The 26,155-nt window shown below is 41.4% G+C and overlaps 3 protein-coding genes across 3 annotated transcripts; 1 reads left to right on the plus strand and 2 right to left on the minus strand.

Annotated features, from left to right (window-relative positions):
• Window positions 1-2,314: 2,314 nt before the first annotated feature.
• LOC135492992 (myb-related transcription factor, partner of profilin-like) lies at window positions 2,315-3,937 on the minus strand. The gene is made up of 3 exons (XM_064779742.1): window positions 3,542-3,937; window positions 2,787-2,966; window positions 2,315-2,617 (listed from the first exon to the last, which is right to left on the minus strand). The coding sequence occupies exons 1-3, from the start codon at window positions 3,935-3,937 to the stop codon at window positions 2,315-2,317; spliced, it is 879 nt and encodes a 292-aa protein (XP_064635812.1).
• Window positions 3,938-4,294: 357 nt separating this feature from the next.
• Window positions 4,295-22,609, plus strand: LOC135492758 (MFS-type transporter SLC18B1-like). The gene is made up of 14 exons (XM_064779396.1): window positions 4,295-4,384; window positions 6,926-7,134; window positions 7,857-7,952; window positions 10,287-10,360; window positions 10,666-10,813; window positions 11,290-11,358; window positions 11,748-11,841; window positions 12,538-12,680; window positions 14,250-14,348; window positions 14,633-14,721; window positions 19,384-19,482; window positions 20,232-20,306; window positions 21,117-21,210; window positions 21,570-22,609. The coding sequence occupies exons 1-14, from the start codon at window positions 4,372-4,374 to the stop codon at window positions 21,759-21,761; spliced, it is 1,494 nt and encodes a 497-aa protein (XP_064635466.1). The 5' UTR covers window positions 4,295-4,371; the 3' UTR covers window positions 21,762-22,609.
• LOC135492673 (uncharacterized) lies at window positions 16,927-18,622 on the minus strand. The gene is made up of 3 exons (XM_064779253.1): window positions 17,842-18,622; window positions 17,413-17,498; window positions 16,927-17,200 (listed from the first exon to the last, which is right to left on the minus strand). The coding sequence occupies exons 1-3, from the start codon at window positions 18,269-18,271 to the stop codon at window positions 17,123-17,125; spliced, it is 594 nt and encodes a 197-aa protein (XP_064635323.1). The 5' UTR covers window positions 18,272-18,622; the 3' UTR covers window positions 16,927-17,122.
• Window positions 22,610-26,155: the final 3,546 nt, after the last annotated feature.

Below are 26,155 nucleotides of genomic sequence, written 5' to 3' on the forward strand. Positions count from 1 at the left end.
TGTCAACATTTCATACAACACCTTAATTTCAATGATTTTAATGATAATTGGAACAATCAGCACTGACTAAAAATCATCCGTCTGGGACTGTTCGTCAGTCCTGAGCTTCGAAGCTTGCCTGCCAAATGCAAAAGTCCGTGCAGCTGCCCGCCACCACCGCGGCGAAATACGTTGCCCAGAAGGTTCATTCAAACTCAAAATGCAACATTCAAACCTCGACATGGCACATTAGCGAATGTATGTTTGACTTTTCCTTGCTCCGTCGAAAATAACTTACTTCAGTATTGGAGTTATGGGTTCAACATTGAAGATGAGGTTTAGCTACGGAATTTTTTTTGAGTTGGCCTTTTGGCCTTTTGTATTCCCAATGACGTCATTTTGACAGAGCCGGCAGAAGAAGCCGACGCAGAGACACTATGCCACTTGATCAAGCTCAATCCCAAGTTTGATAAAAAATAACAACAAACAACACGTACACCATCGCTGAGGTTAATTACAAGTCACCAATTATTAATTAGTAATTAGGATTAAACAGGCGTCAAATGAGGATTGCGTTGAGATCGGAGAGAACGGTTAACTGAGTGGGAAATCATCGGAACATCGGAACATCGGAACATCAAAACATCGGATCTCGTGAATTATGCCGCTGCAGAATTCAGAATTATGCCAAGGCATAAATAGGAATTGTGGTGTGGCATAATTAGGCCAATCAGCAAGTGGCAATCGTTTTAATTATGGTGCAGCATAAATCGCACTTCCGCCCACAATTCCTATTTATGCTGCGGCATAATTCACGAGATCCGAGGTTTTGATTGGTCGATTTATTGTGCACTACAATTCCGATTTATGCAGTGGCATAATTCTGTCCACTCGCGCCAGCCATATACGTTGAATTAATATCCTAATTAATATGACTGATAACACGTGCAGGCATCTGTGCACCAGTTATGCATTGGCGATTACCATTCAGAGCGCCAAAGCCGGTGTAATATAGGTGTAATATATGTGAGTGTTTTCCGTGTGTGAGTGTTTCCCCTCATTGTTTGGGAACGCTCAAAAATAGATTGACAAGTTTTTCTGTGTATCCCCCCTATTGAAAAGTCGTGGTCTCTCTAGCTGCCTATTGTTTGGAAACACTGACACATGGGGAACAACCACAGATGTTACACCGGCATTCTCTCTCCCGTGATCAAAGCGGTCGGATATAGGCCCAATGTTCATGATATGATACAGAAGGAGTTCAAGTAGGCCCTCAATATGGGTACGCCAGGTTAGTTCATCAAAATCTTTATTTTCAATATACATTAATCTTATCTGTTGATGCATTCCAGAACCACATGGGATCATCGCACATGTTTTGTAGTGTCTATCAACCATGACTATAGGTTACCTTACCTATTTTCGGGGCTATATGTTACTTAAACAAAGCATGGCGGTGCACATCCAAAGTCTCCGGTGAGAGACAATACCACCAATGAATATTCATAGGTCGGAGGGTCCAGGCCTATCAATTAGACGAGTGCATGTTTTTAACTCTCAAGTACATATTTGGAGAGGTATTGAAAAAAACATTCGCTGTAACAAGTCTACAGATACAAATAAATTGTTTGGTAAAAAAATTAATTTTGAATTTTGACAACCTGGCCATAGGGGGCGTCATTCAAGGTTGGAGTGAAAATGGCCGAAATGGGTAAAACTGTCAACTTGTGTCAAACTTGTCAATTTAGAAAAAAAATTCCGTTGTCAACCACCAGTTTAAATCGCACTAGTTCCTCCCAAGACTAACCCGTATATCATATCCGAATTAAAATCAAGATGGACATACAGGTAATGCCAGTCAACAATCCATTGCTCAGAACTAACTTCATTAAAATGCACACCCTATTTGATTCAGTTGTTAAGCAATATCTGTTTGGAGTAGGAACACCTGAGGCACATCAGAAAAAATGCTTCAGCTTCTAGTCTATATAATTAGTATGTATTGGGGTATAGGACCCCTTGCTTAATAGTGACTGGGATTTTATTTTGGCCAAGTATTTTTAACACCCTGGTATTTGCAAGTGACCAGTTAAGTTTCGAATTCACAAACTATATATCCTCGTATGCCTTCTGGACTTTTTTCATTCAGATGAGAGAAGTTCAGTTTAAAGTGCTTTTTTAAAATAAGCCACAATATTCATTTCATCATACTACAGCTTATCACTGCTTTCACCGAACGGCGTAAGCTTGCTAAGAGTATCAAATATAGACAGTCTTCCAATGCGAGTTACCTTGATTGGTGGTTCAGCTGCAGTGTCGTGGACCGGATATTTCCTCATTTAATTTTCAGTCGTTGTTCCTGGACTTGAAGTATTTTCTCAAGGACGCCAGCTTTTCTCCCTTCAACAACAAGCCGTTTCTTTTCGATCTCGAGGCGCTCTTTTTCGACATCTAGACGTTCTCGCTCGATATCGAGGATTGAAGGATTGGCAGTGGGTGGAACACTTTTGGCTTTTGATCCGACTGAAGAGGAGGGCCGCGATCCTGCAGATGATGGTTTATCTTGACGTTCTCGCTCGGTATCAATGATTGAAGGGTGGGCAGTGAGCGGATCGAGCGGTTTTTGCTTTTGATCCGACTGAAGAGGAGGGCCGCGATCCTGCAGATGATGGTTTGGCTTGACGTTCTCGCTCGGTATCAATGATTGAAGGGTGGGCAGTGGGCGGAGCGATTTTGGGTTTTGATCCGACTGCAGAGGAGGGTCGCGATCTTGTTGCAGTGGGTGTTTTTGTTGGTTTGGCTCTCACGAGTGACTGAAACGTCTTCTCATGATCGTCGCTGTCACTTTCGTTCGGGGGCCAAAATGCTGCCTCGACAATATCTCGCAACGGAAGATCCGGTAGTAAAAGATATTGTTCGTCATCCGCTCCATCAGGTAGAATATATTCTTGGTCATCCGCTCCATCATGGTCAGAAAGATGATCAGACTGAAGAGAAATATATGGCCATTATATATACCTTGTTACGAAAGCAATAATTTATCAAATTGTGGCGAGATTTCAAACTAATACGGATACGTACATGTATACAGATATGGCAAGCCGTTTGTTCATTTAATCAAATAAACCTGTTTTTTTTAAAAACTAAGTTTCTTTCAAATAAACAAAGTTTATTTCCCATACCAGCAAAAAAACAAGTTTATTTTAAACTAAATCTAGTTTATTTGAGAAAGAAACTGTTTTTTGAAAAAACTAGGTTTATTTGATTAAATGAACAAACTGCTTGCCATATACAGACGGATAATATAGGCCTACTAGGTCACGAGAACATGTGCATGAACTTCTAAGGGTATGTATCCGTATACGTTACAAGTTCAAAATAGTAACAAAAACAATCGAATGCGAGGTTCATATTTCAAACGGATGATGTGCCAATAGAGGTCACGTTCACATGGACTTCTAATGATGAACATTTGTATTGTAAGTTCGAAATCTCAACCTCTCTAATCGGGGATTATTATAATGAAAAAGACACAGCCTATAGGCTAGAAAACAACGCTAACCTCGTCACTGAGTTGTTCAGTGTCAACACCGCCTTTAATGCCGAAGACTCTACTTTCACCGAGCAAGCCCATTATCCTCCTTTCAAAAGGATTCAGGTCTGGCCGAGTTTTCTTGCCTCCACCGGTTCCAGTAACATCGGACTTTAGTTCGGTTGCTTTCTGTTTCGTTCGGGATTTAATATCGTCCCACTTTTTTCGGACTTCGGTCGACGTCCTTTGGCATGGGGCACATGCATTCACCTTGGCAGTGATGTCTTCCCATGCTTTTGCCTTAGCAGTATTCGTGACGACATCAGAAAATTTCGAAAACAGCATCTGGTATCGTTGCTCAACATTGTTCACTAGAACATTCAATTCGTCTTCATAAAAACGAGCCTTTCGTTTTAGTTTCGCCATCCTGAAAACATTCAACTACCCTCAACGCTAAAATAATTCAACTGCCAGTGTGTAGGCTTCCCGGTCAATGCATACACGCATCGGTATGAGTCATTCGGACATTGTTAATGGATCACGTAATCAGTAATCGCGCCTGCGGAACTTTAGCGAATTCGCTAGCAGAGAGGGACAGCGAAGACATAGCGAAATATTGCGAAGGCCTTTGTAAAACGCTCGCTTCGCTAAGTTAGCGATTGCGCATGGGTCTCGCAAACGCTTCGCTTCACAAATACTTAGCAAGACTTTTGTGAATAAAGCCCCTGGACACCAGTTATGCATTGGCGATTACCATTCAGAGCGCCAAAGCCGGCATTCCCTCTCCCGTGATCAAAGCGGTCGGATATAGGCCCCATGTTCATGATATGATATAGAAGGAGTTCAAGTAGGCCCTCAATATGGGTACGCCAGGTTAGTCTATCAAAATATTTATTTCCCATATACATTAATCTTATCTGTTGATGCATTCCAGAACCACATGGGATCATCGCAAATGTTTTGTAGTGTCTATCTACCATGACTATAGGTTACCTTACCTATTTTCGGGGCTATATGTTGCTTAAACAAAGCATGGCGGTGCACATCCAAAGTACATATTTGGAGAGGTATTGAAAAACAATTTGCTGTGGCAAGTCTACAGATATAAAGAAATTATTTGATGAAAAAAATTAATTTTGAATTTTGCTAATTTAGCAATAGTGTTGAGATTTTTCTGCCAGTTGGCTGAAAAGAGTGGAAATATCAATGTCTGTCCAATTTGTCGATTATCAAAAAATTTCCGTCGTCAACTACCAGTTTACTTTTCACCATTTACTTGCCCAACTGTCCGGAATATCATATCAAAATTTCAGATTCACAACCCTACGTGGTATTTGATGCATCGCGGTCAAACATTGACAATTTAACTGCTAAAAGGCTTAAACAATCAATGGTGGTCTTGTCTCCATTTACACTACATTTTGGGCCGATTTGTGAAAAATTTGAATGTGCTCAAATCACTCTAATTCATTTAGAATATTGTATTGCTGATAATTTAAGGCCAAAACAAGCTAAAATAATGAGAACAAAACTTAATTTGACCCCAATATGAGCCAACCTAGCCCCGGTCTAAGTTCGGTTTCATTTTTACAAGTCTTGTTGTGTTCCCATTCATTTTGTAATTTCTTTGAAGCTATTTAAGCCCTGATTCTGAAAGCCATAAGCAGCAAAGATATTCCTTAATCACATCCTAAATTTTCAGCTCCATAGCTTGCTTATTCTGGCCAGAGCTGGTCTTTGAACTTGGGCTGTTGGCTGCAAAATCATGAATTTTTGTTGTTTTTGTCCTCTTTCGTCGCTTTTGGCACAGTTGTACCACTCTTGGAAATGTCTCTCATTTCTCAAAAAAATTCCAGATATCATTTTCCTTTGTTGGAGAGTTGTGGGATGTCGTTAACATTAGGAAAATCAAATTTGAAAAATCTACCTTCATTGTGACAATACCACCAATGAATATTCATAGGTTGGACGGTCCAGGCCTATCGATTAGACGAGTGCATGTATTTAACTCTCAAGTACATATTTGGAGAGGTATTAAAAAAATATTTGCTGTGGCAAGTCTGCAGATATGAAGAAATTATTTGATGAAGAAATTAATTTTGAATTTTGCTAATTTAGCAATAGGGGGCGTGTTTTGAGAGTGGAAATATCAATGTCTGTCCAATTTGTCGATTATCAAAAAATCTTCGTGGTCAACTACCAGTTTACTTTTGACCATTTACTTGCCCGACTGTCCGGAATATCATATCAAAATTTCAGATTCACAACCCACGCAGTATTTGATGCGTCGCGGTCAAACATTGACAATTGAACTGATAAAAGGCTTAGAAAATCAATGGTGCCTCGTGTGAGACAATACTACAATGAATATTCATAGGTTGGAGGGTCCAAGCCTTTCAATTAGAAGAGTGCATGTTTTTAACTATCAAGTACATATTTGGAGAGGTATTGAAAAACATTTGCTGTAACAAGTCTACACATATAAATAAATTGTTTCGTAAAAAATTAATTTTAAATTTTGACAACCTGGCCATAGGGGGCGTCATTCAAGGTTGGAGTGAAAATGGCCGAAATGGGTAAAACTGTCAACTTGTGTCAAACTTGTCAATTTAGAAAAAAATTCCGTGGTCAACTACCAGTTTAAATCGCACCAGTTACTCCAAAGACTAACCCGTATATCATATCCGAATTTCAGTTTCACAACCCCACGCAGTATTTGATGGCGGGCATTTGAAATAACTGAAAATGGCTTGGAAAATCAATGCTGGTCTTGTCTCCATTTTTGAGACAATACCAACAATGAATATTCATAGGTTGGAGGGTCCAGGCCTATCAATTAGACGAGTGCATGTTTTTAACTATTAATTATTATTTGGAGAGGTATTGAAAAAATATTTGCTGTGGCAAGTCTACAGATATAAATAAATTGTTTGGTAAAAAAATAATTTTGAATTTTGACAACCTGGCCATAAGGGGCGTCATTCAAATTTGGAGTGAAAATGGCCGAAATGGGTAAAACTGTCCACTTGTGTCAAACTTGTCAATTTAAAAAAATGTCCGTGGTCAACTACCAGTTTAAATCGCACCAGTTACTTCCAAGACTAACCCGTATATCATGTCCGAATTTTAGTTTCACAACCCCACACAGTATTTAATGGCGGGCATTTGAAATAACTGGAAATGGCTTGGAAAATCAATGGTGGTCTTGTCTCGTGATGTAGAAGACATGCACATTCTGCGCACATTTGAGTGCATCGAAGGCTTGGCGTAGAAAAACTATACGGAAGAGAGTAGTTATAGGCAGAAATCAAGCCAAAATTTATTTTTTTAAGTCGGCTCTATTTCAATGTCGATAATCAAAATGTGCTGTGTGTGGCTGCAAAACTCTAACTCTCCAATCTTCTTTATCTCCAGCAAATGATTGCAATGAAAACAACTATGACTTTGACCAAGGTATGACGGAGAGTTCTCTATCGACGGAATTGGGAAAGGATACGGAGGAAAAGAAGCCGCAAAAGGACACACTTTTGTTTTGTGATATTGTTTGTATTGTGAGCTTGATCTCCGTAAGCTTTTTATTCTCTTGTGGTTATTCGCTGCTGGCGCCGTTTTTCCCGAAAGAGGTAAGCGGGTTTTCAAATTGATGCACAACACAGTGTACAAACTAGCATGCTATATCTCCCGGAAGTAGAGGCCATTAATCGAAAGGTTATTTCAATGCGAATTGCTATTAATTTTTCAATGGGCTATACCCCGTCGGAATTTTATGTGCACTTGTCCACCCTACATAACAAAGAATTGGGCCACTGGAATGTACTTCCTGTTAGTATAGCAGGGTCTGCTTATGACGCCCTTTTACACAGTACGCAATAGGGGGCCTATAAGCAGGAACTATAGGATTCAAATTGGTCATCTTCGGGTGACTAAAGTGTACAACTACGGGCCTGCATTGTCTTTGATTCGATAAGCGTGGACGAATTTCTCGAACACGCGTGAATAGGTGCGATGAGTGACCCTAGTTACGTCCTGCTTGTAGAGTCCAAACATGACGATTAAAGGGGATATTGTTTCCTGAAGGAATCGTGAAATAATTTCTTTCAACCACTTTGAGAATGATGTCGCAGCAATTTCAATGTATAATTCTAAAATTCAAAAAATTGCTATTATTTCTCCTATTATTTGGGGTTTGAAGCGAGACAAAAGAAAATTATTTGGTCTTTATTAGGCGAACGCCAACGCAAGTGCCTTTTCGGTGTAATATACGTTCACCCTGGCGTTTCGGAGGCTTTGCGAAAACTCTCTAATATATATAAGCCTAATCCCACATAATCTTATATTTCTTCAGGCTACTAAGAAAGGAGTCAGTTTAACAATGATTGGAGCCATCTTTGCTTCTTTCGAGTTTGCCAATACGCTTTTTTCGCCCGTAGTCGGAGCACTTGTGAGTATTCATCTGGTCTTTATTATGACATGTGTACCACCTTTCGTCAATGGTTATATACATATACTTTGTAACTCCATTAACCCTCTGAGAAAAATCCAAACTGCATGTATACAAAGTCATATTACAAAACAGTGGCGGCATCTGTATGCTTATAGTGTATACATACTCTAGTCTCTGCTTTTTATGGTGGGTTCATTATCTCCACGGCCTACCGCCTACACAGTGGTGATTTGTAATGGAAGACCGCCTCCACCATATGAATGGCTGAACGTCTGTCATTCACATTTGAATCGTGTGACTGCTAGCATGGGACGCGGTCCTTGTGAAATTGATTGAGCCACAGGGAAAGTTATGGTTCATTACATCCAATCTTTTAATGTTCAATGTATGACCGAAATTGATACAGTTTGTAATATTGAAAGTTTTACTTCACACTGCTATTACGATAAATAAAAGTAATGCTATAATGCAGGGTGTCGCAAAAGAAATGCGCGAATTTTACATTCTGAGTATGAACCATAAACTGCCTGGGTGTCTAAATTTTCCTTTAAATTGCAACGTTTGGTGCATTTTTCTCTAAACATAGGAAATGACTACAGTCTCAATTCAGAATTGAACTTTTGGCATCGAGGTAAAAAAGAAATGAGATAGATAGATTGCTCCAGGGGGATGATTGGGGAACCTGTTTACACGTTTCAACACAGGCCATTTTTTTCTAAACACGTCAAACGTCGCTAAGGACAAAAGCCAACGTGAACCAACGTGAACCTTATTACCCATAGATTGCTAAGATGTGCAGTACGTCACTCGGTAATGTACACAGTAAGCACATGCAGCGACGATGTTGTATAACGGCCGAAAACAACAATGGTTTTTCCTCTTGCCAATGTGACTGACGTCATGACATAAGTCGACGTCATGGATCTGCATATATATTCAGGCTTCTGTCTGGGTCAAAATTAGTTACCCACCATAAATCGGCTTCATGGCGCTTATTTACCCATCAAATTCTTATCTAAAAACTTCCACAAAATCAAATTCAGATTTGGGAAACCTGCATTCAGTACTGAGTATTTTTCTGCATTTCATTGCAGCAAAACATGGAAGTTCTGTTGAAATACCACTGAATGCAGGTTTAAAAATCAGAGATTATTATGGGGAAGTTTTTAGAGATTTGTTGGGTAAATAAGTGCCACGAAGGTGATTTATGGTGGACAACTAATGTTGACACAGACAGTACAAAGACACAGTCCGTGTTCTCTCGCATCCTGCAGAGCACTATAGGCCTGATCCACTTCATCATCTAGCATGGCCATGAACTCAATTCCATCTGCATGTTCTTCGTCAAGTTGTGGAAGTGGTCCAGCCTCGACCTGGCCTTGGCGTAAAGCTGCCTCGAATCCATTTTCGATAACCTGGTGACTCACGGCACCACAGGCACAGGCATTGCTCACAATGTTGACAACAAACAATTCAAAAAACCAACCCGGACCCAATTTTGGAAATACCATTGACACTGGAACTTCGGAACTGCTCATAGGTCAGATCTCTTTCATAGGAGCGATTCAACAAACTGCCTGAGTGTTTAGCATAACCGCGAAATTGACCATAATGGTCAATTACTTCGGAATTGCTCCGCCATCTGATTGGCCGTTTCATCACAAAAGCGGTGAGTAACCATGATCTACGTAGTTTGTGAAGGGGAATGGCCTGCATATTGCAAACCCACCATAAAAAGCCGAGACTAGAGTATTTGCATCGATCGCTGATCGGGAAATGCAACAAGAGCTTCAGTGTACAAGAGCATAGCTTTCAAAGTTTACAAAAAGGAGAACAACTGTTTCAGAGTATGACACCTAATATACAAAACAAAACGAAAGGAAATCATTTTACATCCCCCACATTGAAGCTATCGAGTATGCTGATCAAATGCATTAATTTCTAAAAATATCATGTACACTGTGTACTAACAAGCATTCTATATCTCCCGGAAGGAGAGTCCACTGATCCCATATATTCTTTTGTTACGAAAGGATATTTCAATGTGAATCCGCTATACCCCGTCGGCATTAATATGTGCACTTGTCCACCCTATACAACAAAGAATTGGGCCATTGGATGTGAGTGTACTGCCTGATAGTATAGCAGGCTCTGCTCATGTCGCGCTTGTACACAGTGATGTAAGTCAATTAGCAGTCACCACGTCCTGTCATTGAAATAAATATTTTTTGGCTTTAGCGATCGCTTTACCCAGCGCAAAAGGGACCGGCTTTCTTTTTATAGCCTTACGCAGACGGATTCCTGTTAATTAACACAATTGTTTTTTCCTAGATGAGTAAAGTAACGCCGAAATATCTGTACCTGGCCGGATGCATCTTTGGTGCCGTAACTACTACATTATATGGGTAAGATAACCCTGCCTTTCACTCTCTGAACTGTACCAATATGCGGTAGCCATTTTGCTCTATTCTAAGTCATCAACTAATCCCTAGCGGCCACATGGGGAACTAATATAATGTTATGTTTAGCGGGAAAGTAAAATAGTTAAAAATTGAAATTGAAATAACTAAATAATGAATCAAACGAAAAACTTGTAGCCTGGAATAATGTTTTCTTCTGACCTGAACATATGTCATGAATATCAAGCATGTCGCAAAGCTTAACATAATAATATGGCTTTAAACCTTAAAATTCCATTTCCTCTTTTCAGCTTGCTTGACATGGCCCAGGACACGAGGACCTTCACAACTTTATGCTTCATTCTGAGGATCGCCGACGCGCTCGCTGCTGCCACTTGTTCTTGCACCGGTATGACAATACTGACGTCACTTTACCCGTCAAGAATGTCTACATTAATTGTAAGTATATTCACGTACGCTTTCATGCGTTAGCTAATATCAGTAGTCAGCCTGTACAGCAGGGTATTTTGTGATACGCTTGTCGACAGTGGCTACCGTGGTTTCATTATTCATTCACACGAGATTACCGTCCAGGGGCCACAGTGGTCTAGTGATCCAGTGGTCAAGAAGTCCCTGGTTGGAACCTTGAGTGTTTTTTCGGTAGCGAACTTGCCGAACTGGATAATGGGTGGGGAAATTCGAAAGAAATCAATGAATTAGGCTGTTTTTATCATTTACCAGAGAGTATAAATTGCCTACCGTAAGACGGGGTGACATTGGCCCAAGGTGGGGTGACATTGTCAAACTGTACACTGCAAACATATGTCAAAAGATAATTTTTGTAGGTGGGTCATTTTCTCCCTCTGGCGACTTTAGTTTCACCCCACTCTACGGTGAGACTACTCCTATTCTATGTGTACATTATTCTCCTTCAGGGGTTGTCAGAGTCATCACTCGGGATAGGTTTTATGGTCGGACCCGCTTTAGGGGGTGCTTTATACCAGGTAGGTATCAATCCGTACTCTCGAAAGATGCTCACGGATAACAAGAACGGAGTGGGGTGTTTCTACAGAGTTTTCAGCAGAAAATAGCGGGCATTACAACCTGGGATTTTGCCAGTGTATAACTGCATTTCTATCCTCGCGGTGGAACCACAGTTATTACGAACGGCGTACCCCTTTAAACCCACGCGTCGATTCGAGCCGCCCGCGGGAGAAATTCACCTTGAACACCTGGGTGGAGAGCGCCTCATCTTGCCGCCCGGTCCGCCATAGAGGAAGGGCGATCAGGTTGACGAAATGGACTGTATCGGCGTCTCCATACACAGTTTGGTACTCGTAAGCCTTTGGCCAACTTTTGCTCACTTACGACCGGACAATTCTTTGTCTTTCAGGCTGGTGGTTTCATGGTCCCCTTTTTCGTGGTAGGGGTGTGTATTTTAATTAGTGCTTTTCCTCCCATGTGTTTGATTCCGAAACAATTAAAACGTAAGTACAGATATGTTGAAATCACGAATAATACTGGACTGGCATCCCGTCCTAGTTTTATCTGAGATATATATGTATTCACAGAACAACATGTAAAAGCACTGCACTCCGGACGCAGTGGACCGGCCTCGTTCATAAGAAGACCCAATTGCGATGACGCAATGGATTGCCCAGGTGGTCCAGCACTACCGCGGAAAAAATAAAGACTAATTCTTGTTACTACATGCATCTGCTTAGACTGCTGGCCTCTTTTTTATCTTTGATCTGTACGATCAAATCAATCATGAAAACCACAAGACCTCCCCCCTAGCGGTTGTTTTATAAACTAAAGCACCGCGAAAACGAGATATTTTTGTTCGAGCGACCTGCGATAATTTCACAGTTTTTTGTTTCCATGCCTGCCGCCGATCTTTTTAAAATACTGTGTCGTCTAATAACAATTCTTCAGGCAGTCGCCAGTATCTAGCAAGAAACTGGGTCGGAGGAAGGTACCACGAATGACCACCACGCGTCACTAACTAGAACTATATCGGGTTGCGCAATGAAAATGAGTATACGTCATGTACTATACAAGGTAAAAATGTTATCTAAAACCTCGGTTTTGGTTTACATTTTGGCTTCACCCTTGCAGTGTTTGGTGAGCAACCAATACCTCCAGTTCGGTATCAATTCCTTAAACAATGCTTTACTTTTCAGCTGCAGATCAAGTACTGGAAAAGTCGCCGTCGATATGGCGCTTACTGACGAGGCCAGCCATTCTTATGTCCTGCCTGTCTTTGGCGTTGGCGTCGCTTACCTTAAACTTTCAGAATCCTGTCCTGGGGAAGCACCTCGAACAGGTAAGTTTTAGCACAAAAACATGAGGTTTTGTAAGCAAATATAACCCTAGGCCTATATGGCAATATAGAATACCGGATGACTCGCAGTCAGAAGCTGAACCTTGACTTGGCACGCACTTGACACGCAATCGCCGGAGTTTACATGGTGCGTAATGATATGTCCGTCATTAACATAAAGTATGCTACTGTAACCTAATGACGGCATGGCATCCTCATGATGTTCTTCATGATACATGTAGATTCGCACAAGTATGTAACAAGATCAATTGTCCGAATAAATATATCAAAATGGGATATCATTCTTCGTATAATTCGTCAACGAGTGATCCAGAGTAACATTATAAAGAGTGTTTAAGATGTTTAACTGTTAGAATGTAAAATATAAAAGCAAGAAGAAACAAATTGAAATTTCAATGTTTCGATTTCTGGTCTGTGATCAGATTCTCTGACGTAGTCAAACATGGCACCGTGATCAATTGTATTTGTAATGTGGAGTCGTAGTACACACGGTTCTCATTCGTAAGGCCTAATAAACTTCCGATAGCAGCCGATTTGTTGTGTTAATTTTCATCATATGCACAAAGCAAAGTTATTTCACAACATCTGGTGAAGTGCTGAATATGTAAGAAAACACCAGCTATAGTCCGATGTGCTTGAACATATCTAGAGTGACGCAACCACTCTCTCGATTACATTACAGACTGAAATTTATGACTGAAACGACAAGAAAAACCAACTGTTAAAAAAAATACGTCGTTAAAACACTAAAACTTATTCTGCCATTCTAAAATTCTGGTCATGGATTACAAAAATAAAATCCCTTTGAATTAGGCCCCCCCAGCAGCAGCCGCCTCAGCGCCACCACGTGGGGCCTAATGGTACTAGGCTATTGCTTATCATGCGATAATACGAGGCGCGAAATGCTTTGAAATAAAATCAGATGATTTCTTTTTTTACATGTATAAAAAACATTACCTGAAATATCTCGATCTATTGACTTATCATCTCGATCAATTGAGATATTGTGTGATATGAATAAACATTAGTAAATGCTTTTACTTTATTTTGTACAGAAATGCCTAGTGTAAATGTACGTGAAGTTTTAAGTAAAAGCCTTTCCTAGTCTTTATTCATATCACCCATTATCTCGATCGATGGAACTGTTAGCTTGATGTATTGAGAGATCATCTCTGGTTCTGTTGTGAACCTGATCCGAAATGGCGTAGCAATTCATCAAATAGCGCGTACAAAATAGCACTTTCGATGACAATTTGGAGTCTCAATCGCCTTTGATTACTATGCATGTAAACAACATGTGAGGCTGTATAATAATAATAATAACATTATATTATATACGGCGCTGACGAAATTTGGGAGTTTTCAAAAATCCCCGAAACGCCAACATGAACGCCTAATCCATTGTTTGACCTCTCGATTACTTTGTCGAACAATGGGATAGGCGTTCGCGCTGACGTTTCGGGGGTCGCGAAAATTTCCCATTGCCCTGAATTCCAACCGCGAAACTAGCTAAACAGTCTGTTGTTGTCTCCATGCTTTGTTGTTTTCCAGTTCCACCTCGGCACGGCGCTTCAGGGTCTCGTCTTCATCATTGCCCCTAGTTCTTTCACAATAGCTGCACCGCTCATTGGAATTGTTATAGATAAGTGGGTAAGGCACCTTACACCGCCTCTAGTATTAGTAATGCACAACATCTCGAAAAGCAGTACCGTGACAAGCAGTACCGCGGATATAGAAAAGGATTTTTCGATTTCCAAAGAAGATAGATGCACAGCGCACAATAATGCGCCGGCCGACCTTAGTCAATACTCATATGCGCACACCCGATATCCAAAATGGTGCCACTTGATCAAATTTGTAAAATTCGTCACTGTACGAGTTTGACAGATGCCTGAGACTTTTTACTACATGTATCAATATTTTCTTACTTCCAGAAATGCGGGAGGACCTGTACTGTGGTCGGAACCTTTGTTATATCGGCGTTGTATCTTATACTGGGCCCCTGTCCCATATTCCACATGCAGTAGGTGTCACAATGGTGCAGTATTGTTTGCTAGCCTAGTGGTAAAAATTTGATATTGATGTGCATCCAAAACGGTGGTCACTCCTATTATGATCAAACGGTGAATGCTAAACGGCATTTCATTGGCCATGAGAATTATCGACATGTTAAGTGTCAGTCCATGATACCACCATGCAGAGGGTGGCAAGGTGGGGGTCAACCGTTTTTAACGAGATTAGGTATGCAAGATCCTTCCACTAAGACATCATTACACAGCAATTGATGACTCTCAAAAATCACTAGCAACCGAGTTAGGGGCAGGCCTAGTTAGGGGGCTTGTTTTAGCTTTTTTCCCCCTATTTTTTGTGTATTTTTGGGTCAATGTTGGGCACTCCTGCAGAGACTAAAAAAAATAGCTGGATTTTCCCCCTTTGTATGATGGAAGTATTTGATGAGATCTTCCATTCTGCAACAGGTCATTGAGTAACACTTCATACTTTGGTCGTGCTAGGCCTAGTAATTATGCATACCTAGGGGCAGTGCTTAGGAAGAGCTCTCTATCGACGCTCATATCTCCAACACTGCAGGTCTTTGAATGCTGTGGCTTGCACATGATAAAGGTAATGATACCTACTTTCAAAATCAGAAATAAAATTTCCGGCCGCTTTTACTGTTTTCCCAGGATAAACCAAGGAAAAAGTGCTATTTTCCACCAAAATGACACTCATTGGCTAGTGCTGCCACCTTGTGTACACTTGATGAATTATAAAATAAATGCATAATGAACACATAATTTATGCTTGGTGCTGGCCATGAGGATTAGTAGTTACTGTCAACCACCATGATCACCCCCCCCCCCATGCCTAGGCCTACTAACCTATTTTAACTTATTTAAGTAGGCCTACCGGTAAATAACTCCACTTGCATTTTTCCCCCAAAAAAAGAACAAGCTCATCACTACAAATTTGCCCTTGATGAAAGCCCTTTGGGGAATTGGGCCCCATAGTTCCTGAAATGCTGATTTGAATTTCAAATAACATTTCGGCCTTGGCCTACCTGATGGCAACGTAATTGAATAAGCTACATGTAGGCCTTCTTACAGTCCGAAAACCTTAAGAAACCCCCCTGTTGGGGAGGATGCTAATGTTGACCCATTCATTAGCCTGTGTCATGCTGCCAGAGCATGTTGTAAGGGTTGGACCCCCCCCCCCCCATGGCTAAGGCACCTGAAGGGCATGTGGTATGACCTACTAATACATCTTTATCAACCCATGCAGGGATCATCCTGTTCCTAAGAACCTTGCATAAGTGCTCATTTCACATACTAGTAACACCTTCCATTGCTAAGGAGCCAATTGACCAAAGGTGCAGTTCCTACTGTAATTACTGTTTGATGAGGACAACCCTGCAGTTGGCTGCACCGTCAGAGTACTGCTATTGGAAGTTTTTAGCTCCTTGGTTGGCGCTGAAATGTTCTCCTGGAGTTGCTCTAGCATTGGCTAAATTGTACATATACATGTACTGGAATGGAGAAGTTTTTCATGAACTGAGTTACGGTACTGTCCAGTCCCTTAGGAGAGATCACAACTTTCCACATGCTACACTTGTACCTGTCTGCAGAGGACAGTGCTGCCACTTAAGAAGGGACACTTTTTTTTTTACAAATGGGTGATTTATTTACAAGCTAATATAATGATACATAGAAAAAAGGCTATTTTGCAGGCAATAGCCAAACCACTACTAACCACTACTAGGGAGGGACCAATACTAGTAACACCTCATTTACGGTACTACATGTCAGGCCCAAGTGCAGGATAGTATCAGGAGAGAGTCCCACTTTCCAGTAGCAGGCTTGGTTGTTCAAAACTGACATTAGCGCTACTAAGTATACTGACATTAAAAATCTATCTTGGCATTTACAATTGTTTACTGAAAGCCAAAGTTCAAATTTATCCCAAGATATCACTATAAAATCATTTTTTAACCAAGCCCCGCATTTTACCTGATGAACCATCCGCTAGATATACTAGAACATCAAATCTGGATGTCCTTCATATTGCAGGTTATGTTAGTCAAGGGAGACAAAAACACAGCATGTAACAGTTTTAGGAAATTCACCATGTATTTTTTTTAGAAAAAGAGAGATGTATTGCAGAATGCGAACAATGCATTTGCAATCAATGGCGTGGAAAATCTCAGGTCAAGCCTGATGAATGTACATCCAATAAAGTCGTACCCTTTCATTCTAAATCAAGAATTCTTGATGTGTAGCTGACAACTTTCACTGGGCTAATTCTGCCCAGTCATGACTCAAAGACCAACATTTCAGAAAATCTGTCTCCACCCTCTTATCATTTCTCTCTCCCAGCTCAAGAGTGCTTGACCAGCAGTCCTTATGATACTGTTGCAACAACATTACCCATCAAATTTGCCCTTCTGTCCCGTCTGCTGGGTTTTCTAAGGCGTCGGCTGGTTGAACAGAGGAAGAGGCAACAGCGGACTGAAAAAAGATATTGATGGAGAATCAGGTTTGGCTTAGAATCCCTCATTGCCAAGGAGATGGGAGCCAGAATGGCATCAAGGTTTTCAGCTTAGTCCCTCCTCTCTCATCAGTGACCTTCTTACATGCAAGTCAGTCGCTGCAGGCAGAATTAACCAATATTCACTTTGGCTTGCCCCGAATCTTCTCCCCTTTTTTTTCATTCAACTCACCTCTGTATCCATGGGTGCTGGTTCTACTTCTCGTTCTACATTTGCCACAGATACTCGATGTTTAGCCTCACATCCTTTACACAGAGCTGAAAAGGCACCAGATTATGGGGGTAATGATAATATGATGTGCAATATAATAGTGTGAGGACATGATGATGATGATAGACTTGTTTTGATAATGCGACCGGCCATGCTGATTTTGTACGGCAGTGAAGCATCACCTCCAGTGGCACTGGCAGGGAATCATAACTGGGACTTCCTGATCACCAAGCCAAGGCTCCAATCAACTTTCTAGGAAGAACACAAGTGAAGTGGTAAATCGTTATCACTCAGTTGGTTTTGCACCAAAGTTAGGTTTAGTCAGAGTGGGTATCATTACAGGCCTACTGCTTCTTTTCTACTTCAGTGATTTTGAGACTGATCCCTTACCTGAGCCAACTGGGACAAAAACTCCCCACTTGATGTATATTTCCCGAGACATCACTCGATGAACTGAACCACCATCTTTTCTGGGCTTTCGACTTGTTTTAGAGGGTTGATGAAGTGGGTGCTGGCATCTCCTTTGCTGATTCCATGATAAACTCAACTTGTATCGGTGGTTCGGGCATATTGTGGTGTCCAGAACTGGAGAACTCATATCAAACACGCCATCACAAAGTGCTATGAGCTCCCATTCACTTTTGACTTGACTGGCTTTCCTGGAGGACATCCAACGCATCAAATGGGAGTGCACGTCCTTCTTACATTGTTTCAAGGGGATCACACTCTTGTCATTGGGGTATGAAGCGTCAGTACCACACTCGATATCCTTGGATATGACAGCAAATCCACATTTCAACTGTGATTTTTCAGGTTCCATTTTCAATTGACTATCACACAATGTACACGTGCATGTACACAATGCATTGTAACTGTAACTGTTGTTGTTGTTGTCGTTGCTGGTGATCGTTTCCGCCAAGACCGCTAAGCCTCCACAGGGGATATAAAGGCCTCTAGGTTGTTTGAGGGAGTGTGTGGGAGGGGCAAGGGAGAGGGGGGTTCACTAACATCTAAAAATGTAATTTTATTTGGAAAGCATGTGTATTTCGTCAGTTTTCTGAGGGAATGGGCAAAAAATGGGCACCAGTGAGAAGGGCGCGACTCGACCCCCTCACCGGAAAACCGTAAGGGCGGCCGGATTTTTTTCTTTTGCAAATTAAAAAACAGCATTCTGACTTCCTTACCTGGAAGTGGCATCACCTAAAAAACTGCAGTGTTGGAGCTAAAGGAGAGTTAAAATTGCCTTTTTACTGAAATTTGAGATTGCATTGTTTTTGGGACGTACTGTACCTGTCATTAAAATGTACCTGGGGCAAAACAAAAGGCATGAAAAGGTAGCTCAGATCATGTACTTTCAATTTCAATAGGCGGTGTTTAGTGATAATTCTGTTTGATGCACGAAAATTGACAAAAGACTTAGCCTATTTTGAGGGATAATGCATGTTTTTTTAAAAGGAAAATGAGTAGGAAATGGTTAACAGCCGTACCCCAAAACTGTGGGGTTATTTTCGAAACCAATCCACCAGCCTTCATAGTACCCTAGGACAGGTCTGTGGTAGAAATTACAACTAGATCTGTTGACCCCCCACCTTGCCACCATTTGCATGATCCTGCATGGTGGTATCATGGACTGACACTTAACTGTCTTCTGATTGGTTTGTTTTGGATATTGAATCCCGAATTTCGTATTTTGAAGTTCGCATTCATGTTGGCAGTGCCAGTGTGTGCACTTGAAGCACATCTTGAGAAACGTTAGGGATTTGAAAATTTGACAATCCATCCAGGCGGTGGTGAACAATGAGTCAAAATCCAGTCAATACAGCAGTCCAGTGATCCAGCTTTTTGGAATACCCAGAAAATATGTCGTTTTGTCGAGAGCTTGCCTGACTGAACTGTACGTGCGTTATCTAACATCGTTCTATTCTATTTCAGACCAGAGTTATGGATGTCGGCAGTGCCTCTTCTTACCATGGGGTTGGCGTTCGCCTCTACCATTATTCCTGGTTTCACACTGATACTGGAGGATGCAATGTAAGTCTGGTCACATCTCAAAGGGGTAAAATAGGCAGCAGCTTGTGTGTCAATTTCATGAGTGTCAGCAAAACAATTAGTAAGTCAGTTAGTCTGTACATGTAATGTTTTAAGAAGAAGATGAAGATCTAAATTCACCTCTCAATAAAATCAGTTGCACGTCAGAATCGGTTATGTACGCAGTTGCTCTGTACAACACATTGTATGTCTTCATGATATTTAATGATTTTCTACTTTGAAAACTTTTTTTTTCTCAGTTGAACCTACCACATTAAGGCCGGAAGGAAGATTTTCTATATGCCATTTTACAATAACTAGCCGAAATTCTGCGAATTGGCGGGGGGGGGGGAATAAAACCGACGCCAAAACTCATTGAGTTTCGGCGATATCTTTCAATGCAAAACTAACAAGGCAATCTCGGGCAGCAATATACCACGATTTCTTTTTCTTTTGGTTGTGACTTGGTTCTCATAAGACCAATATTTAATATTCGGAGTCAAGGATGGCATTCAGACAGAATCTCACCCCGCATATAACAAGGCCCCAGGACTGATTCTCTCACAACAGGGCCATGGTAATTTCGTTCGTATTTAATCGTTGGACAGTTAAGGAAAATAGAAATACAGTTATAAACAATGCCGTTATCATAGTGCAGTTGTCATGCATGCAACTTTGCTGAAACTAGATGTTTCTAGTGAATATATATCTGTATATTTGTAGGCCTACACGACCTGTGTTCCTTCTTTCAGAAAAGTAGGTTTCCCCGACTCAATGGGAACGAAGGGTGTAGTCTCTGGAATAGTTTTGTTTTCATTCAACTTTGGGTGAGTATAGGGTTTGCGTTTGACGTCATCTTCGCTTACATGTAATCTCGGGGGACGTTCGGGCATTTGTAGAACGCCAGTGATATAAATGGACGTCAGTGATGATGGAAGACCGAATAGTATGCATCCTGTGGATTAGCGTCGGCCATAGCTGTGATAACATTTTGCTCCTTCCGTCAAATCTTCAGAATAATTCACTCTACACACCGTGTTTACGTTGGTCTCACAGGTCTGAGAGCATCCAAAATCGGTCTTTGACAGTGAAAATCATTTATAAAAAACACGCCGACTATGCACAGTCCTAATAAACCTTGAAATAATCATACAGAACGTACGACGAACATGCCATGGTTTGACAGGTTTGGATGTACTTATTTTTGGAGTGAAAGCGTTTTGCTCGCCGATTGAGTACTTGAAAAAGTTATGAGCGTGTAGATTTGGCCAGTTTACTTTGAAAATGGCTTAGAAGTGTGATACAAGTACGTCATCAATTCGTTGCTGTTCTGTAGTACCTTTTGTGAATTCGCTTAGTTTTGCAATTATGCAGGGCATGCTTTGTATGTGCTTCTTCGTGTTTTATCTGGTATACGATATCGATTTGAAGTCCAGGTCGGAGCCCGCACTTGGATAAGGTAAGTACAGGAAGAAAAACATAAATATCCCGCCTAATTGCCTGTGTATCACTCCGCCGCTCGGACTACGTGTACTTTAGAAACATTCCTTTTATTTTTTAGACAAAGTCGCCAAGACTTGTTTCTGGAAATAAATCGACGAAATGATGCAAATTATGAATTTTTTTCTCCCTTCCAGCGCATTTGTTGGGCCGATGAGTGCAGGAAATCTGGTTGATGCTGTGGGGTACGCCTGGGCATGTTCCGTCGTCTCCCTGGTAGCATTTGTAGTGGTAAGTATTGATTCTTGGCGCGATTCTAATTATACTACGTGTCATTGAAAACAGTTTCTACTTTTGATGGCTCCTTTTTGGCAGCATGCCATTTGGGTCATTGACACAAGACAAAACAACTTAAAAGTTTTTGTGACGAGTTCTTTGGAGTACACTCTTAAAAGTTAAGGTTTTTGATCCTCTGAAAAGTGTAGCACATGCACACGCTTCCTCTTCTGTGCATTCTTACCATTACGTTTCAAGAAGGGCACATCGGGTACATCTTCTTCCTTAAAGGTTACCAATTAAAATCAATTAAGAGGAGAATATGAACGCTTTCTGCCAATCAACTGTCTAAATCGTATTTTTCTTATTTCCAGGCGATTACTATTAGCATAACGTATGCCGTTTTGCATTATCAACAACGCTCCCTTTCGGAGACGGAAACACCTTTTCTCGGGGACGACAAGAATGACAAACTGAATGAATCGAGTCACATATTGATGAGAAAGATCCCAACGTATTCATCGCATTCTAGTGATAAGCCGTTATCATCGCCTTCTAGTGATTAGCCGTCATCATCGCCATCTAGTCATTAGCCGTCAATATTGCAGTTCTGCAATGCGTGATGCACAAAATAGACAGGAACCTTTGCCATGGACAAGATTACACAGGCACGTCTCTACCCTTGAGAATCAATTCCCTAGATTGCCAAGAATCGGACCTTTAAACTTGCTTATGTAATTAAGGGTGACTTTGATCTCCTGCTCTCCTAAGTCAGATGGACAGCTAAACAAACCTAAAATCCCGGAGAGTTATACCAGGTTCTGGCCTTCCCTAAAATGGATGTTCCTTTTCGCTACCTTGTGCGCCTTCTCCCCAATGATGTGCCATTGCTCTGATCTGCAGGGTGTGTCAGGTTTTACATGGTGCCGCATGTCTCATCTGAATGTGCCCTCACCTTCATAGCGCAGTATCAGTGTTGCTATTACAGAGTGTACCAAGTCTTTTTTGGATGTGCCATGCCTCTTCACTAGGCGTACTCAGTCTGGTTTGGATGTGTCCTCTCCCAACGTTGTGCACCTTGTTACTACAGGGTGGACGGCCATGTCTCTACCCTTTGGAAAATGTATATCATTTTTACATGGTAAATCCACAATTCACCATGATGGTGATCTGTCAGCACTTCACCATGATGAATTTGGACGGTGAAATATTCATCATGGTGAGCATGTTAAAATATGCATTCACCATGGTGAGCATGGTAAACTCCGATTTCATCACGGTGAATCCCTGATCATTTTCGTAAGGGTCGTCTTCTCTCCAAGGTATACAATTATTTCTTCCGGGTCTACCTGCTGGTCCAGGGTAACAGGATATTAAATGCAAGGCAAGTAGAGATACCAAGCGTATACCGTGAGAAGCAAGCCGATAGAATTCATCATATCCTCTTCGTGTAACATTCTTTATATTAAAATTATGGTTTTGAAGAAATCCAATCTGACCTCTTACTGGTACATGTATATGATATGATTGCTATTAAGTCTTATTTAATTGTAATGATTTTCAACAAGAAAAAGACTCCGGTGTAGTCCGAGTCTTTTATTCCCACGCCAAAAGGGGTCTTCCTTTTTTGCGTACGCAATTTGGGGGGGGGGGGGGGCATATAAAACCACACACGTACAGATTTAATGGGAAAAAGCACTTGTGTATGTCAAAATTGATTGATTTTGGCCCTTTTTTCTACAACAATCGTAGTAATCGTAGATTGCACTTTCCTTATACTGATAAGAACTCGGATTTTAAAGAAATTCTAATGCTTTCGACACCTTATTAGCACAGTTCGTTCAAATCCAAAGTTTTGTATGGTGTTTGGAGTTTAAAAAGGCTTCTCCTGTTGTTGTGACGTACCAAAGTGTTGTGTGAGAAATGTTTCACAAAGAACTATTCCGCAAGACATCCGTTTACCAGTCTGGAACAGCGTGTTACCGGATTTGGGAAACAAGATCCCGGGCCTAGCTTGGTGGTGGGCTGTGAGCTACGGTTTCCTTCTGTCTGACCCGCTCTCACTTCACGTATATAGTTGACCGGGCAAAATGGTCGGAGCAATTTGCCATTAAGGTCAAATCTGGGAGAAGGGCTGCCTGTTCGCTCCTAATGAGAATTACGGATAAGTCTACGTGTATAGGCTGCCCTCTCTGAATTGGTCGGAACCGTAAGTTATTGCAGATCGGTAGTTGGCAAAAGCTGGACGTTGATTTTGTGACTTACCTCAGGGAATTTATCACCGAATGAAACTGACAAATCCAGTTCAAGCATTTCACAAAATCACTATTTAACATGTAAAGCGCCTAATTTTTATGATGCCTATTCTTTAAATCATTAGTACATACCACATACCACATGCCTCATGGTCACATGTATATAGAAGATGACAAGGGGCAACCCTGATCTATTAGGTATCTTTGCAACAGTGCGAAGGACGATATACGCTGTACGAATGTCTGCGATCTCATCGATTTCTCTAATACATGTAATTGATTCATGCAACACTCCTGTATCATCTTAGATACTTAGTTAAAGAAGGAATCAGCCATTCACATCGTCCAAGATCGAAGATTCTCATTGATCGGTCGCGTCAACGGTTACCCTCTACATTTCCCTGCGCCAGTTACCCTCGATCGTGGTCGCGAAGGTGGCATGTTTTATCTTATCACGACGAATTTCTCTGCATTCAAGTGTCAATGACTTAATCTTCGTTAAAGGTCTAACCAAATTTTATATCAGGCGGACAAGTCAATGATTTCGTTCATACTAAAATAATTTGTGATGAACTGAATCAATCATCCTATTGTTAGTTTGATAAGCCACCACTTACCTTTAATAAAATAACTGCATCTTTACACACTCTATCATGATGCCTAATATAAATATCTTAAATTTGGCGCAGTAATGGTTCTCGGAGTTCTAGGAATTCTAGCGAAACCAAGAAAAGTCAACTCGTTAGTACGAAAGCCCAGAAGGCTCATTCCAAGTAAGGGTTGATGGTGGGGGGGGGGGGGGGTTCTTCAATATGCCTGATTTGTCCCCACGATGAAGCCAAGTGGTGAATCAGACTTTGATTTCGTTCCCAAAATAATTATCTTTTACTCAGATGTCTAGTCGGATTTATAGTTATTACATTTGAATTGCGTGTACAAATAGCCTATAAAAAGGCTCAGGGAAGGTTAACGACGTCGACTAGCTAGAGATGCCGTTCTAGGTCTCCTCTTAGTCTCGGGAGAGGTGTTGCTCGATTGTTTGGGTGGTTTCAAAGATTGGTAACCTCGGGCATTCGGCAATCAAGCGCTTTCTCCGTGTTAGTTTACCCATCTTCGCGCCTTCCTCCCTTATAGAACATACGGAGCTCAAAGTCCCAACAACGATGAGGACTGAGGACTGTGTTCCTCTAACTAGGGTTGGTTCGAGCGAGGTCTGTCGCGAGCATCTGGTACTTGGATCGTTTCTCTTCCGCATGTTCAAGGACGTGTCTATCGGAGCTGACAGCTAATTTAACATGAGCATCTCCTTTTCCTTTTCATCGAAGACAAGCATGTCGGGGCGACGGCAATTTATTTCCTGACCCGTAGGGACCAGCGAGTCCCAGAGTAATCTCAACCTCTTTCCTGAGTAAGAGTGATCGTTGGCCCCGGTCTCTCGAGACGACATACCAATGGTGTCCATCAGTATATGTGTCTTCTCACTGTCCTGCAAACGGCGTCGTACGTTCTTTGTGGGCCTGGAAGTTGTGGACCTCGCAACCTACTAAGATATTAGCCAGTGTCTCCTTTGCCTTTCCGCATAGTCGTTACGAGTCATCAACGTTCTCCCTTTCTACCGCCTTTCGGTACCAACGAGTACGTGTGACTCCATCCTGTGCCGCCATGATTACCGCTGCGGTGCCAGCACTGAGATTGCCAGTCTCGAGCCAGCGGTACGTTCCAGGGCCATGTCCCATACATTTGTACCTTCCTAGGAGTGTTTTTGCTCTAAACCTCTCCCTTAGGTTGATCTGTTCGGTAAGTATGACTTCCCTTCCCGATGCCTTTGGGTCAGTTTCCAAATCCAGGCCCAGTCGGGCGTAAATAACGCCGGATTTGGCCACATGATGAAGCCAAGTGGTGAATCCGACTTTGATTTTACCCAGATGTATAGGTCTATTCAATTTTGGATTTATAGTTATCGCCGTTGAATGGCGTGTACCAATAGCCAATAACTGTTCCTTTATATTGAATGACCCCCGTGACCTGAAATGATGAGAATGGCCATCTGTTATGCCAGATTTGACCTATGTGTCCTTGAAATATGCAATTAATCGGCGGGTCGTCTCGCGCCTAAAGTAGGAGGCAAAATACGGTTCAAACGCGACATTATCGTGAAATCTTTGCATTTATTGAATGTTCGAAGCTTTATTAATGTAAACCGCACATAACATGTTTTAAGCATTGGTCATCTTCTGACGATTATTGATAAAGATAAATGGATGTTCCTCGAAAGCTTTGGTGACTTTTTGCTGAACTGAAGATTTTGACCTCTTCCAGCAGAATGTATTTATTTGTCCGTTGGACAGTGTATCCTTGGACATTTTGTCGTTTAAAATCGAAATGCTTCGTCCTCCCCCCCCCCGATCATTTTTACTTGTGTCATTCTATATGCATGCATTGAGTGTTTTCCTTTCATCCAACTGTTACAGAATGCTTAACGGAAAGAGTGCATCTTATGTCAACACATCTATTTTTGGGCGGGTAATGGCTTTCGGTAATAGCAGAGAACACGGGCAGTGTGTAAGGACCCCAGCGGTCAATCTCGGAGGTGGTTGGTTGACTGTTACGTCCAACTTTAGACCGAAATATAGAGAAGTCAGACAGTCACTGATCACATCCATGAATCGAAAGGAATATATCAATGTTTACTTTACTGGTCTGTA

Source organism: Lineus longissimus, chromosome 8 (genome assembly GCF_910592395.1).
Source record: "Lineus longissimus chromosome 8, tnLinLong1.2, whole genome shotgun sequence".
Classification (NCBI taxonomy): domain Eukaryota; kingdom Metazoa; phylum Nemertea; class Pilidiophora; order Heteronemertea; family Lineidae; genus Lineus; species Lineus longissimus.

Excerpts from the sequence above, each read along its gene's own strand:
- LOC135492992 (XM_064779742.1), bottom strand. The coding sequence starts at position 3,937 with ATGGCGAAACTAAAACGAAAGGCTCGTTTTTATGAAGACGAATTGAAT. Across the intron at positions 2,967-3,541 it reads CTGAACAACTCAGTGACGAG|TCTGATCATCTTTCTGACCA; the intron begins GTTAGCGTTGTT and ends ATTTCTCTTCAG. Across the intron at positions 2,618-2,786 it reads AGAAGACGTTTCAGTCACTC|TCGGATCAAAAGCAAAAACC; the intron begins GTGAGAGCCAAA and ends CCTCCTCTTCAG.
- LOC135492758 (XM_064779396.1), top strand. Across the intron at positions 11,359-11,747 it reads TAGGGGGTGCTTTATACCAG|GCTGGTGGTTTCATGGTCCC; the intron begins GTAGGTATCAAT and ends TTTGTCTTTCAG. Across the intron at positions 12,681-14,249 it reads TGGGGAAGCACCTCGAACAG|TTCCACCTCGGCACGGCGCT; the intron begins GTAAGTTTTAGC and ends GTTGTTTTCCAG.
- LOC135492673 (XM_064779253.1), bottom strand. The coding sequence starts at position 18,271 with ATGGAACCTGAAAAATCACAGTTGAAATGTGGATTTGCTGTCATATCC. Across the intron at positions 17,499-17,841 it reads TTTTGTCCCAGTTGGCTCAG|CTCTGTGTAAAGGATGTGAG; the intron begins GTAAGGGATCAG and ends GTGCCTTTTCAG. Across the intron at positions 17,201-17,412 it reads CAGCACCCATGGATACAGAG|TCCGCTGTTGCCTCTTCCTC; the intron begins GTGAGTTGAATG and ends ATCTTTTTTCAG.